The 16,029-nt window shown below is 40.4% G+C and overlaps 1 protein-coding gene across 1 annotated transcript; it reads right to left on the bottom strand.

Annotated features, from left to right (window-relative positions):
• Window positions 1-2,513: 2,513 nt before the first annotated feature.
• zbtb47b (zinc finger and BTB domain containing 47b) lies at window positions 2,514-10,748 on the bottom strand. Its single transcript, XM_069667563.1, has 5 exons — window positions 9,446-10,748; window positions 7,256-7,403; window positions 6,701-6,816; window positions 6,073-6,217; window positions 2,514-4,566 (listed from the first exon to the last, which is right to left on the bottom strand). Exons 1-5 carry the CDS (start codon window positions 10,730-10,732, stop codon window positions 4,136-4,138), a joined length of 2,127 nt encoding a protein of 708 aa, XP_069523664.1. The 5' UTR covers window positions 10,733-10,748; the 3' UTR covers window positions 2,514-4,135.
• Window positions 10,749-16,029: the final 5,281 nt, after the last annotated feature.

Below are 16,029 nucleotides of genomic sequence, written 5' to 3'. Positions count from 1 at the left end.
CTCCTTGCCTACAATATAAACTCTAAACACTGTGCAAAATTTCCCTTCTCAGTTTCTAGAGCTTTACTGCCATTCAATGTTAAAATATAACATGAAAAAGTTTACTCTTAAAAAGACGTTATATTCTTTTTAGGATTGGGGAAAAATCCTGGCTTATAAATATCTGTCTGTGATAAAAGTTCAATGTACAGGTACATTAAGTGTTTTTACATCATTCGAATGATGTCACAGGTTCTGTGTACTGCTGGATTTAGGGAAGACGCTTAATTCTGCTTGCTAGAGAGAATTTAGACATTTGTAGCCAAAGCAGCCTGATCCATCATAACAGCAATTGATTGATACTACACTACACTGGTTTGGAAGCCCATAACTTACGTACATTCTAGTATTCTATTTCACTCTGATCCAAGCAGGTAATTACAGCTGGACTGATTTGCAGGGTCTGAACAAGGGACCAAACACCTGCCAAGGACACACTTCTGACAGAGACTGCATTTTTGTAATTTCGCCGTGGAAATATATAAAAAACAAAACACACATGCCGACAGCAGATTTAAACTCAAATAACTGCAACCCATCAGCCTTCAAACCGTGCTAGCTGAACTGGAGAATAAAGTGCTCACAATCATCAACATCTTTTCCATTTCTCAATTTGGCAACTGATTTTCTCATGGCATCAAATACAACAGTCACATACGTTAACCTTTACATAAGAACGAACTGTGAAGACCTAAATCTAGCTTCTCTAATAGTGATCAGAGAAGAAACCAATTAGAAATAGCCCTAGTGGCACTGCTTGCACCCTCAGGGAAGAGTCACAAATGCTTGATTAAGAGCGGCACAGTGCAAAACACCCAGACCGGATCATAGAGACAGGCGAGTTACCCTCAGTTTGCAGGATAAAACACACAGAACATAACTTATTCTAGTTAACAAAACACAGGTCAGCCCTCGGTCTGCCACTCTAGATACAAAACACGTGCTCATCATTTATGAGCATACATTTAAAAGAAATGTACGCCTTTGGGTTTACATTTTTCTGGAAATGTTGAAACTTTTGGGAATTTTTCAGTACACATCTCAGCTTGCATCTGCATACATGTTCCCCTCTATACGGGCTAGTGTGGCAATCAAATTCAAAGTGCATAAATCAGTAGTATTGACTACTATCTCTCTCCTCCTTTACCATCATCCCTAACACAAACACATTCAAATCCCTCCAAGTATAAGGCGACAAACTATAACCACAGTATCTCAGTATTGTCTCTTGGGCTAGTGCTTTTCAAAACAGTAAAGTGGGAGAAACATTTAACATAAGTACATTTTTAGCCGTATAAATGATCATAAGGGAGGCTTTTCCCCTTTCTTTAGTATAACATTTTTAGGGTGCAGTTTACTAAGGTGCCACAAGAGAGCAACAGTCCTTATGTTTGCCTTTAGTCCTCTGTCTGTCAACAACAAGAGGCCCCATCTACCAAAGATCAAACCAGATGGGTATATTATGTTTGCAGTTACCTCATCAAACTGCTTAAAATGTCTAAATTGTAGCGCATCTCTGACCCTGGAGCTAAACTCTCCAGTAAGGCAGTAAATTTGATTTATCACAGCCAGAATATATTGAACAGCTCTAGACTTTTCATTTAAAGGGCAGTCTCAAACTGGACCCTGTACAAAAGCAGCAAAACAAAAGTACAAAACGTGTGTTAGACACATAAAAGGAAAAAAGTACCATTATCAAATGACATCTGATGTGGCCCTTACCATTTAACCATGGCCGTTTAAGAAATACATGAAACTTGGGTGAGCTAAGACATACACTGAAGGTGCTTAAATTTGTCGTTTAAATAAAACAATGAACAGCTTATTACATTTACAAAAGCTTATAATCCACAAATTCCAACTTTCTGTAGTACCAGCCAAGACACATATGGGGGCAACATTCGACTGACTCTCCAAATGTAAACATGAGGAATAAATCACGAGGAAGAAACACATCTTAACAATATTTACAGGTTAATGCTTCACTACAAGTCGGCTATCTTTAGATTAAGTGAGCGGGAGTGCATCTTTAGTGCACAGAGACTCTTTTTGGATTATTAATTGATTGAAATATGATTTAAGGAATATTCTGATTTTGGAAATGGGTTTTTTTTTTTGCTTTATTGCAGAGTTACATGAGAAGATTTATACCACTCTCATATGTGTATTAGATATGAAGCTATAGCTAGCAGCCAGTTAGCCTAGCTAAGCGTTAAGGCTGTAAACGGAGGGAAACGGTTAGCCTGGCTCTAACCAACAAAAATCTGCCTACCAGCAACATTAATTTATATGTTTATTTAATCTGTTCCTGAAAGGAAGTGAAAAGACTGCAATTCTTATTCAAAAGGAACTAATACACTCAGGCTAAGTTTAATGAACTGGTAGCTGTATCTTGTGACCAAGCTAGCAGCTACACTGTTTCCAGCCTTTAGCTAGCTTTAGCTTAAGCAAAGTCTAAACCACAAATTGTCAACATTGGTTATTGTAAAAAATTAACAAAATTTAACATATTTATAAGTGAGCTTTAAATGTTTGTTAGGTCAATTTTGAAGTCTGCTTGGCTAAGCTAACCAGCCACTAGCTAGCTTTGTATTTAACATGTACACTCTAGAGTGGTATCAAGCTTAATTTTTAAGCCCTGGCAAGGAATTAAATAAGTGCAATCCCAAAACCATTACTTTAGGGAAGAACTTTCTAATGATAAGCGCTTGATTATTCTTTCTCGCAGTTCTACTCCAGCAGGCAAAGAAATGGACAAAGAAAGTGCTCATAGAGACACATTGTGGAAGCGGAGTTAAACACTGCAGGTCTCTAACTTTGATAGGAAATTAACTAGTTTATAATAGTGAAGAGCCCTTTTAGTGATGCACTCTGTTGTGCCAACAGTAATCACTGTCAGTGCTCTTTGAGAGATTTAGGCATTAGAATATAATCTACGATTTCACAATATACATCATGATAAAATGTGCACATTTAATGAGCTTCATAAGCAGTTTTTAGTGAATATTATTATTCCATCGCTCTTTGTGTTATGCAAACTAATTACACAGATTGGTTTTAGTTGGGAAATGAGCCGTAGGTTAACATTAACATTAGACTTTTAACCTACAAATATACTGTAGGTCTGAGTACATTAGGTTTTAATAAGTCACAGAAAAGTGCGATATCGTCTCAAAGCCAAATCTACAGGAAAGGAGCGCGATTGCTTAATATAAGCAAAAGAGGAGGGTTATTTTATGACTCCATCTCCTGACTCGGGGAAGCTTAAGCGTCGATCTAAAGATCCTCATTTACCATCTCTGCTTCAAATCTCATACACACAAACACGCACACATACATATTGTCACGAACAACACACACTGAATTGCACTGCTGACTCTCCCCGCGTCACATCTTTTCTTCGTCCTTACAAATTGACATAACGTGCCACGAATTACACACTATCACACGACTATAAAAATGAAGACGAGTAGGAGTACATTTTAAATATCACTAGAGTTAAATGTAAGGTGCAGGATCGATTATAAATGCTGTATAACATTATCTAACTATAGCAAGTGAGCTAACAGGATTTGGTTATTGGCAATGCCATATACATGTATACGCTCAAGGACAAATCAGCATTTGGTTATTGCTGGGTCATACCAGAACCACTCGCTACATCTTGGCAGAGAAAAATAAAACATTTTTTCTCATCATAGTGTGGTTCCCAATCTACCAATGACCACCAACTTTAGGAAACTCTTCCTCCCGCTTTGTAAAAGATGCTACAATCAACGCATTGTGCAAGGCTCTGGAGAGGTGCGGCGGTGGGGAAAGAAATGAAACCAAAACGGAGTTGTGAGATTCATGAGGAGTAGCGTGGTGACAACATGTCCAACTGGACTCTGAGGTTATCTATTGTATTTAACAGAGTAAAAAATAATTATTTCTTATTGTTGTAGGTGTATATGGTTCTCTATGAGGCCTCCATGTAGCCTTCAGTCTGTTTTTCCCTCAGAGTAAATGTCACTGAGGTGTAACTGGAGTCCCCTTAAAAGCTCTAAGAAAAACAAAACTAAAGTAACAAAAGTGCTTCAGATGCTACAGAGATTTGTTAGTTGTTGGAGTTCATCCTACCGGCAGAGAACAGGGGAGGCGGTGGGGGTAAATGAGGGGTTGGAGGCCCCCCCATGGAGTGCAGAAGGGGGAGAGACAGCTGAGGGTGTGGGCTGGAGGCAGCAGCGGGTGTGGTCACAGAGGTGGCAGGAAGCGCCGTCCCCAGCTGCACCTGACCGGAAGAGTCCACAGAGGGCGAGCCCAGGGGCAGGTCGAGGCCGAGGGGGTTGTTGCCGTCGTTAACCATGGGGTTGCTCACACGGAAGCATTTCTCCCTGTGGGCCTTGAGCATGTTGGAGAAGCGGAAGCGCTGGCCGCAGACCTCGCAGGGGTACGGCTTCTCCCCGGTGTGGGTGCGGCGGTGGCGCTTCATGTTGGGCCGGCTGGTGAAGCTCTTCCCACAGATCTCACAGATGTACGGCTTCTCTCCTGCACAGAGAGGGACACAAAAAGCTTAAAATAAACCTTTACGTTTACAGCATTCGTCACAAAAATCTGTTTTTATATCAATTTATTAAAATGAGTGTAATGAGTGCAATGAGTTTTGATTTGGTCTTAACACTCTCATATCAATGTATTCAAACTGTTGTTTTTAGCTAAAAATGATCCTCAAACTCACTTTTCACTACCTACACAGGACCAAACAGCAGACAGACAAGAGTTAGCAACTTTTTTGCAAACATACTGGTGCATTTAAGTGCTAAAGAGCAAGATATTCCCCGTTGGTGGAGACCAAAACAGAGCAAAAAAGGAGCATGTGAATTGGACTAACATTGATCATGTGACCAGCAACACATCTCCAAATAATAACAAACGCTTATGTTGCTGTGTGTCTGCTGGATGTGTATAGTTAACCGTTTACTTACCAGTTTACCATATGAACTTAAAGGCTTAATATGCAACATTTTACACATTAATATATCCAAAATCAAGTATGTCCTATGTAAATATATCCTTGAAAAATAACTTCCTAAAAAGAGAGTGAAGTCAAATTGTGTTTGTTGTGCTCAGCTCTTTGTTTACATGGACGGGACAGCGCCGCATTCCTAATTCATGCGAGTTCATGTACGCGTACTAGAGTAACATTAGGGATAGCTAACTCGCTGTTTATGTTACGCTTGCTTGCTTGCTTGCTTGCTTAGTGTTCTGTAGCGTTATCATATCACGGTCATTCTGTGTAATAAACCATGCTAGCGGGGGGCTGTAGCAACATGCATAGGAAAATTAAGTGTGCTAACGTTAGCCCGCAGCAGTACAATGCTGGCTGCCGTCTACTGCAGCTCCAGCTGTAACATGCATTCTGCCTAGATGAGCCTGTACAGGCCTACCAACCAATTTTGATTGTTTGCTCTTTTCTAATTATGTTCAATTGGAGCATAACACTTAGAAATGTCTGCAAAATGGTACCGCAGAATAGGCCAGGCAGAAAGTAGCAGGTGCTGCTGTATGGCTTTTGTTTTGGTTTCATGCTGGTTCTCAAGTGCGACATCTTCTGGACATAAAAGTCGTATAGTAAGCCTTTAAAGATAACCTGAGGGGTTTTTAACCACTAGTTGTGCTATTGAGTAATGTCTTTTTAGAGAGGGTCCCCAATTTGTTTTTCACAGTAAAACGCACAAAGACAGCTGGTGGCAGTGATTTGTAAAGAAGCAAAGCGACGTACCAACAAAGGCAAAGGTTAAAATGAATGTTGACGTATGTTGTAAATATTTACACTATCACTAAATGTTTTATAGGGTATTGAATTGACTCAAAAATGTGTTAAACCTGAAACTGAATGGAAACAAGACTTCACAGGTTATATTTAAAGGTGATAATATGTTGTTATATTTATAGCTTTTCTGCTGCCCCCTAGTGGCTGAAATAAAAACAGTGACTGCTTGTTTAAAAAGCATGTTGCTGTACTGTTATTTAATAGTGCAAGAAGTGACCCACCAGTGTGTGTCTTCATGTGTTCGTCAAAATACTGCTTCATGTTGAAGTCCTTTCCACACCACTGACACATGAACTGCTTGTGTCCGATGTGGATGCTCATGTGGGAACGCAGCTGGTATTTGTACTGGAAGCGCTCGCTGCAGTTCTGAAATTACACACAGAGAACATTTTGACACAAAGTCCAAACTATTATGAAAAAATCGTGGTTACAAAAAGGGAACTTTTATTCCCTTTTTTTTTTTGAAGGTGGAAAGTTATCCACTCAAGTAAAAACCCAGAGATGTAAATGTCTCTTGTGGCAAATCTGATTCTACTCTGTGTTTCTGTGAAGCACATTATAACAGTTTATAATAAAACAGATAAAAAAAAATTCATGTGGAATAAAGACTGTATTATGGGTTTTACAAATGTTGAGTTCTGCAACTAAATATATGACAGTAGGTCAAATTTTACATGAAGCTAATGTGTAGTTAGAAACACAAGTCTTTGCTACTCTAATGTCTGTACAACAGATGTAAGTCAGTCTAGTCCAGCAGTAATTCAATAGCACCATCTTTAACTGGTGGATCTCTCTGTTGGAATAAAACTGAAGGGGAGAGCAGTAGCAGTGTATAAAAGGAGCTCAAACCTCACACTTGAAGGGTTTCTCTCCCGAGTGCTGCAGAGAGTGAACCTTCAGGGACATGCTGCGCTTGAACGACTTCCCACACGTCTCACAGGTAAACGGCATGTCCTTCGTATGGGCTAAACGCACACAGAAACACAGCACAAGATAATGGTATTCAATATTATGGCATTCTTTATCAGCAGGAGGAGAAAAAAGCAAACTGCTACCCTAAAATACCACCAACTAGAATGCTTTTTATTTGCAGATTTATAATGCTTAGGACAATGGATGTGTCACGTAGGAAATAAGCATATCAAACTTTAAAAATACTCCTTAAATAGGAAGGATTAATGGCACTTATGGTACTTTATACAACCTTTCTTTTACAGCTAAAACAAGGATGTATACAAGAAATGAGGTAAACCCATCTGGGAAATAAGATGCTTATCTCCCAAAAAGTGGAAAAGGAAAGCAACACCCACAACAAATCCTGCACAACAATGATTGGGATGTAGAGAAGGAAGCCTAACGGGAACAAAGCAGCCAACCAGCATCTTATATTTCACCGCCACTCACCGACCATGTGCTTCCTCACATGAGCCATGGTGTAAAACTTCTTCTCACAGATCTCGCAGGAGAACTTCTTCTCAGCGTAGCCGTGGACGATCTTGTTGTGCTCGTGCAAAGACCACAGCTTTTTGAAGGCCTTGCCACATGTTACACACTGAGGAAGAAAAAAAGCAGAAGAGAAGGACAAAATATAGTTATTACCAGAGCTATTTGGGTTATGGGAGATATTAAGAAGATCATCATCTGGAACGGCCTTTGCAAATACATTCCAGGTGTGTGAGCTTACACAGATACTTGAGCGTGCACTGTAGCAAAAAGCAATTAGAGACAGAAGATTAAAGCCGCAAATGATCTTCAAAAAGCACAGCAGGAGTCCAGCTGCTCACTGCAGAGAGGATAATAGTGGAGGTCCTGAGACATATCAGAGTTTATTATGACTGAATTACTGTCTTTGTTTTAATATGTTTACATGATTGCAACTGTGCGTATACTAATTAGTGACTAAATACTACTTTAACAAAAGGCAAAGGTTTGTGTCTGAAGTGAGGAACAAATCAGGAATACATTGATCGCTTTTTGCTCCATAATAAATAATATCAACACAATCAGAATAGAATTAGAATTACACAAATAATACAAGAAATAACATTTAATCTCATTGATATAAAAAATACTCTAAAATGTAGATGATTTAAATCTTCAACTGAATATTGTACCTTATTTTGATAATTTAGATTAACACAGATTGTTTAATTAAAGAGGAAATAATATTAATATAAATAGTCACATCTTAATTAAAACATCAATTTATAATTTTGCTTCCCTAAAAAATACAAAAGATGGGAGTGAAGATTTTTCTGCCCAAAGGAGTGTCAGAAGAGCTTTGTGACAAGCTGCATACAGCCACAACTAGCTTCAACAATCAGGGTGCTTGGGGCAAGCTAATTGCAAACATTATACACCTAACATTTACCAGTGCACAAGAAGCACATGTAAACAGTAAAAGATGTCATCCATGTGCAAAACACTTTGTCCAAAACGCTTAGTAACGTCATGACTTCTCGCAGGGATAGTTGCTGAACTACTGTAGCTGGTGCTAGCTAAGTATGCTAGCTAGATAGCTTCACGAGCTATTTTCTATTTCATATGTTGCCGGGCCATTAACTATTTCCTGCCCTTTCTTTAGATAGCTTCTGAGTTTACATAATTTCATTCCAAAAAGTTTTGAATGACTTTTACTGACGAGGGAAAAATAGATGCCAGACTTATTAGCTTTCTTATTGGCTAACTAGCTCATTTAGCTAGCTGGGTTGCTAAGTTTACACAATTTATTAAGCTGATATAAGAACTTCATACAAACCATTTCTTTTTTTTAAACAGTTTATATTCTGAAATATGGGTTAAATAAAAGTTAAGGGTACAACACAGCTAATAAACCAGACCTGCCAACACTCCCGATTTGGGCGGGAGTCTCCCTCATTTTAACCTGCTGTCCCGCTTTACTCCCGATCTGTTATTTCTCTCGATTATCTCCCTATTTCACATTGATACTAAGGTGTTTCTCAACCTCTATGTGGGATATGTTATAAGACCTGGCAACCCAACTGGAGGCAGCTTGCTACCTCTCTACCGCCTAGCTTGCTGCTGAAAATGGCTGAAATGGGCCCAAAAAAGAAAAAATATACCCCTCCAAATTTAACCCCACTTTGTGTGAGAAATTCCGCTTTATTGCCGCTAGCCACATTGATACATACCATGCATTTTGTAAGGTGTGTAGAATGGACTTTAGCGTAGAACACGGTGGGGACTATGATGTTAGCAAGCATGCTAACTGTGCCAAGCACAAGCAAAACATTGAGGCACAGAGGGGATCCTGCAGCAGGAAAATCTCCCTCTTTCTCACGTCCTAATGTCGGCAGGTATGATAAACTACAGTAGCTTCCACCATATTGGACTCTCATGAACATACAGCTTGTATGTTGACTCAAAGGTCAGCCCCGTCAAGATTGCCTTCTATTGGTCAACAAGCCCTGCGAAGTTTAACTCAATATTAACATTTTGAACGGAGTAACTTGCTATTGCTTTGGAATAAAATGATTTTCCTGCTAAAGTAGCCACTAGAAGATTGTGGGAGAACACAACCAGGATTTAAAAAGAGAAGGGGTCTTATTTAGTCATATTTATGTTGAATGGTACCTGGATGCTCTTCTCACAGTCGGTCTGTTGGTGCAGCAGGAGCTCGCTCTCCAGCAGGAAGCGTTTCCCACAGTTATTACAGATCTGCATACGGTTGTGAGTGACGTTCATGTGTTTCTCCAGGTACCAGCGGTTGTTAAACACACGTGGGCATTTCTTACACGGGAAATGTTGCTTCTCCTCCAACCTCACTTTCTGGCCCAGGCCCTCTGTGTCCAGCGTCCTTTTCCCGCCCTGCCGCTGGTTGGCTAACGTGGCCTCTGCGAGCGTCTGTCGCATGGAGGCGGTGGTGCCCGCCATGGCGAAGGCTCTGGTGCCCCGGCGAGGTCGATCCAACATGGCCGACTGATCCAGGCCTGGAATGTTTAGACTGTTCTCCTCCTCTTCTTCATCTTCCTCCTCGTCCTCCTCATCGCTGCTCTGCCCTAGCAAATCCCCCCTCTTCAGGTCGTCATCATCCTCTTCTCCAACTGTGTCATCATTCTCCGCCTCATTTTCCTCCTCGTCCTCTGAATCTCCCTCGTTGTCATGGCAATGACCAAAGATGGTGGCGGTCTCTGTGGCGGTTGCTGATTTGCCCTCTGACCCCTTTGACACGTTCAGGGTCTGGTTGTTTAAGTTGACTTCAACAATGATCTGGTCTCTGTTGAAGGAGGCGTGTCCATCTGCGACCTTTGACTCCTCTCCATTACTCTCTACTTTGCACAAAGAAGCCCCGCCCCCTGACCCCTCCTCCTTCTGGTAATACTGCTTCTGCTGGGAGGCCGACTTTCCTGCCTCTTCCACCCTCACAGAGAACGGGCTGCTGCCATCCCTCTTGTACACCCTCCCTAGCTCTGACTCCTGTTTGATCTCCGAGTACAGCTGGCTGGGGGGCAACGCTGACACAGCTGTGTCACAACCACCGAGCCCTTCCTGATTGGCCATCTCTGCACAGGTGGTCCTCAGCGAGTGGCTGCTTATGAGGTCGCGACAGGAGGCTGCGATGTCGCTCATCTGCAGCAGGGTAGCGGCGTTGAGCACGTCGCGGACAGTGCGGCTGCTCACCAGCAGTTTGGAGGTGTAGATGAAGTTGAGGATTTGCTGCAGGCCCTGCGAGGTCAGAGCGTCCAGCGACAGGTCCACCCGCCGCAGCTGTTTGCTTTGGGCGAAAAGGGAGTGGAAGAATGGGCTGTAGGCCGCCAGCACGCCCTTGTGGGCCGGGAAGGTGCTGTGCTGACGCACCAGAACGATGTCGACGTCACACAGGTCAGGCTGGAAGAGGCGCTGCTCGTTCAGCCTGTCCATCAAACAGGTGAAGTGCAGAGCCACATCCTCCACCAGAGAGAACTCAGCAGAGGGGAAGTCTGTGGTCTTCTCCACTATGAGCTGGAGACAGAGAGAGAACATGATGGAGAGAAGAAAGACGTAGTTATTATGTGGAAATTTAATCAGGAAGTTAATTAGATGAGTATTCAAAATATTTGTTTGCTTTCTTACGAGCTGTGTGAATTTGCATAAAAGCCTATTTAGGGAGCGGCTTTTCAAACCATCTTAGACTACAAATGCTGTGTTTCTTGGTAGAAGTGCACGTCTTGTTTTTGTTTTGTTTATAAAAAGCAGTAAACTAAATAATAGTTGACTAAAAAATAAAAAAGACATATTTATTTTTTCATTAATTTTAAAATTGAGTTTGTTTTTGGCCAAACATTGGTGCAGAAAAAAGTGATAATTTCACAATAGCTCATTTTAATTGCAAAACATTTCATTCTGTTATTACGGAAATGCGACCTCACAGTAGAAGCATAAATTGTAGCTGAAGGAAATTCCTAAAAAACATATTTTTAATGCAGAAATTATACTTAAGTGTCCTGCACAGAGTCACAGACTGTCTGCATGCTGCACGATACGAGTCAGAGGAAAATCAAAAGGTGTAACACTCAGCGCTCTGTGCAAGGTCCTCAACTTCCCAAGGTGGGTTTATTTTAGCACAGGAAGGGCAGGGTTTCGATCCAGACGGGATGTGAGTGGGGACAGAGCAGCAAGCAGAGCAAACACACACGCGCACACACACACACACACACACACACACGCAGAGAGGCGCACTCACACGCATATGTGATGTGCAACCATGCACAAAAAACACACACACACCAACAACAAACACAAACACAGTGTCTGGTCTCTGCAAGGGCTGGCTGGTCGGAGCATTGGTATTCAGTGCCATCTCGCTCCCATTAGCCGGCTCTCTCTGCACACCCACTCGCTACACCGTCCCTGAGGAACGCAGAATTATGCACAAGACAAAACACGTCGGGAGAAATAATTAGGCAAACCGTACCGTATAAATACTAACTAACCCTCCAAACAATTAATGGAATTTATCATTCCAGGCATCACTCGGAGGCGAGTATTGATATGAGCCTTGTTTTGAACATGTTGGAGATGATGAAGCTGTGAGCCGTAGTTACATCTCTACTTATTTTTCTCTATTTAAAGTTTAATATGCAGGACAAGAAATGGGACACTTAGACTTAAGTAATTCATTTAGGGGCAATAACCACGGTGGCATTTATGTTCAGCTCTAAATAACTATCATTGTTCTTTACAATTAAAAAAACTGCCTCTTCTCTTTAAGATCGATGAAGATGACTTTTCATTGTTAAGGCTAGAAAATGGATTTGCATTCGGGCCTCACCTTGAAAATGTGGCCTGTTTGAAGAATTCAATTATGGAGTGTTAGATTTATTCATAGTTTTGAGCTGCTAAATTGGACGCAGAGCCAGAGAGGAGTGGAGATCGGGTTATCTCTCCTCCATGCGAGGCTACAGACATCGCCCAAGGGCAAAATGCTGCAGCCTTAATCAGATCAAGTGTAAGTTGCAGACTGGAAGTTATGCTGCTTTAGTGATAACGATCGGCTTCTTTTCTTGGATTCAAATAGGACAACGCAGGCATAGATTAAATTATACAGTATGAATATCAACAGATTCAAAGCATCAATAGCTGAGGGTCAAAATAAAGGAACCAGCAACACTTTATAAGGTTTAATGTGGAGTGTTTTTTCTTGTTATCATACTTTAACTTAGATATTTAATGAGAGCAAACAAAGTCAGTGGGAAATATGTGTTCATTTATGTGCATGTTTTTCTATCATTAATATAATTGCACCATGCTAATCATCATAATAAGAAATAATATTTAGAGCAAAGACATTTTAATTACATTTCATTTATAATATCAACAAGACACAATTTAAAAGTGCTTTTTAAAACGATGTCTTCTACTTTGATCTTCAAGGCAGGATGCTAACTTTTTAACTCAGACGTGTAGCTTTAGCCCCGGTCTTATTTATATCATGTACTCGGCTGCAAAGTGAATGTTATGGCCTTTTTGAATGGTTGTAGTTTTAAAACTTATCAAAGGGAAACATTAAAAAGTAAGCCAGAGACAGAATATTCAGCCAGCTTAAGGAGCTAATGTAGGGAGCTAGCTAGCTAGATGCTAAAATCTACTACAGTTGACATTTCAGCTTACAAATGTGATGGAGCCATATTGAGAAACCTGCTTTTGTCAGTTTCTGCGTTAAATTAATGCCCACTGTGTCGAAAATCACTAAGAATTTTAAGTTGTTTGATTAAAAGTTTAAAAGTGCTTCTTTTAACTATGCTTCTACTTTGATCTTCAAGGCAGGATGCCAACTTTTTAACTCAGACATGTAGCTTTAGCCCCGGTCTTACTTGGCTGCAAATGGAATATTATGGCACTTTTAAATGGTTATCATTTTAAAACTTATCAAAGGGAAACATTAAAAAGTGAGCCAGAGACAGAATTTTCAGCCAGCTTAAGGAGCAAATGTGGGGAGCTAGCTAGCTAGATGCTAATATCTACTACGGTTGACATTTTCAGCTCACAAATGTGATGGAGCCATATTGAGAAACCTGCTTTTGCCAATGTTTGTGTGTAACAAATGCACTGTGTCGAAAATTAATAAAAATTTTAAGTGGTAGCTAAACTTAAAAGACAATTATGCAGTAGTTGGCAGGGCAGGGCTGACTGGCAATTATGAAGTTAGCTAACTAGCTTAATTAGCTACTGCTTAACTGCCGGATGTTTGCTATTGTCCTAGCAAAGACAGCTAGTTCTCAAGCTAACTTATAAACAGTATTTTAGACACGTACGTTAGTAACTTTCCATTTAGAAAGAACTAAGCCTCCCTAACAATAAATTCTCTTACTAGAAATCACTCTGGAGAAAAACTCTGTTGCTTACAGAAAGTATTTGTATTTTTCTACAGCAAAAACATTCAGATGCAGATGCTCTAAAAGTTCTGTATACTGCTGAGGGTTTGCCATCACGACATTATTGGATTCGGTTCATCTACAGATGCTTTAAAACTATTCAGTCTCATTGCAAATCGTTGTGGTTACCCTGCTTCTGCTGTGTCTCTCACATTATGCAATAAATACAAATCCATCTAGTCACATTTCATCATAAACTGTAGTCAAGCAAATCGAGTACTTCTCAGTTAACGACTGCATTTACTCCCTCCGTCTTGTCTGTCGTTATCTCCCTCTCACCCCTTTCTCCCTGCCCCCCTCCTTTCATTGGAAATGTCAGGGAGAGAGCTTGTTTGCTGTCATTAGAGGGAGCGCCACCTTTAACCAGCCTCTCAGTCAGATGTCTCCCAATACATTATTCATATGCGGCCTGACCCGTGACAAACACGCAGCGGGGGGATTACTGACGCACCCAACAAGAGGTGTCATTTAAACAGGCTTCAATCAAAGACCCGTACACCCTTTCTGCACTCATCTGCTAAACACAACATGTGAGGGGATCCTCTTGCAGTGTAAATGCCTCAGAAAGCCTGTTTCACAAGGCAACTCTCGAGGTTGATGTAATTCTAATCCCATAAAAATGTGATTTATTTTACTGTAGCTGTACTGTGCCCTTTACATGTTATAGAAAATGACAGTTTGGTTATTAATAGTCGCTTCGTCAAAACAGCATATACGCCACTTGATGGGAGAACAATGTCACCAAACGCTCCATTTAGTAGATGCTTTAAAACTTTAGATCACATGACATGATCTTCATGATTGTTGACCTTGAAAAGAAGTCACCATATTCACCTGGCGGCCATTTTCCCCTGACATCAAGTGTCGTTTAGGAATCTTAAATGCTGTTTTAATGTTGTACTGCTGCGTTTAATGTCGCTTTTCAACTCACCAGCGACTGAAAACGGATAGTGAAAATCGAGAGGGACACTGGACCTCTGGTAGCTCACGATGATCACACAACATACTTTGATGAACCATTAGCTAACGTGAAACAACAGCTAACATTTGCATTTAGCCACTTTCAAGCTAACATTAGCCTACTGTTCAAGGGGACACGTTTATGACAGCATAGTCGAACGACCGAAAACAGGATGAAAGTTAAGGTGAAGGTGGATAATTGAGGTAAACAATCTAAGTGTTCAAATAGTTTCGCCATATTTAAAGTGAAGTTAAACGTTGAGTAGACATGGACAACTCACAGGCGACAAAAAACAGTGCACATGTGACAAAATGTTGGTGGAAATGTTTTCCCAATTTCAAGGTTAAACATTATATTTGATAATCTCCAGGCTACCTGTAGACGACAGCTAATGTTAGGATTAAATTGGATTCTTGCTAACATTACCATTTGATAGTGTTAGCAAGTGTAATATGACTGGAATGGTGTAACTTCGTAGCTAACGGTAGTTTTAGCTAGCTAACAGTAATGTTACCTGAGAGCGAAATTGCCGCCCTGTAAATTTGTTGTATTGGCCACAAGGTCTATTTAGTAGCTGTTCTGGAGCGTTCTTTTGTTTGAATTGTTCTCATTTTAAATGAAACTAGTTGGCTGGCTGAATGCTCTCAAATAAAACGTTAAATTTGCCAGCTTTTTAAGGCCAATTTAGTAGGGATAGAACGATTATCAGTGCCGATATTCAGCATTTTGATGCACATCGGCATCGGCCTTTTTTTTTTAATTTAAATTTAAATTTTTAATTATTATTTTTTTATCCGAAGGCCGATAAAAGATCAATTTAAAACTGGGTTATTTTGGCTCTGATGCATATGCTTAAAGGCATTTAAACAAAGTTAAGTGTTGGAGTTTGTATTATTCAAAATTTTGACGCCAATATGTTCACTTTTACTGCAAATGAATATCGGCTTCAAATATCGGTTATCGGCCTCCTTGACTACTAATAATTGGTATCGGTATCAGCCCTGAAAAAACCATATCGGTCTATCTCTACAATTTAGCTTTCCAGTGTTTAACCGGTCTAACGGGGTTTCACTCGAGTATGTGTCTGATATCAAATTTGCCAAATCATGGAAGGTTGGTGCATTTTGGGAAGATAATCAGAGTTTAAAAAAAAAACCATCTTAGCGTGATGGCAATGTTTTAATTAAAATGCAAAGTTTTAAACCATGAAACTTCTTCAGCACTAATCCAGTTTTGATGAAGCTGCGATGGCTGCACATGATCACTGAGTCTGCATCACTCATGAAGGGAAAAAAGATTTTGGTGTTGAATTGTTTCAGCTCTTTTCATGATGGTCAGACTTC

Source organism: Semicossyphus pulcher, unplaced genomic scaffold (genome assembly GCF_022749685.1).
Source record: "Semicossyphus pulcher isolate SPU_LCO1_2020_fin unplaced genomic scaffold, fSemPul1.0.p SCAF_18, whole genome shotgun sequence".
Taxonomy (NCBI): domain Eukaryota; kingdom Metazoa; phylum Chordata; class Actinopteri; order Labriformes; family Labridae; genus Semicossyphus; species Semicossyphus pulcher.
The sequence above is the reverse complement of the archived record's forward strand: the minus strand, read 5'-3'. Positions and strand labels throughout refer to the sequence as shown.

Bases quoted from the DNA above. Each gene is read 5' to 3' on its own strand.
- zbtb47b (XM_069667563.1), bottom strand. From the start codon at position 10,732: ATGGACAGGCTGAACGAGCAGCGCCTCTTCCAGCCTGACCTGTGTGAC. The intron at 7,404-9,445 runs GTACCATTCAAC...TTTCTTCCTCAG, and splicing joins ACTGTGAGAAGAGCATCCAG to TGTGTAACATGTGGCAAGGC. The intron at 6,218-6,700 runs GTTTGAGCTCCT...GTGTAATTTCAG, and splicing joins AGAAACCCTTCAAGTGTGAG to AACTGCAGCGAGCGCTTCCA.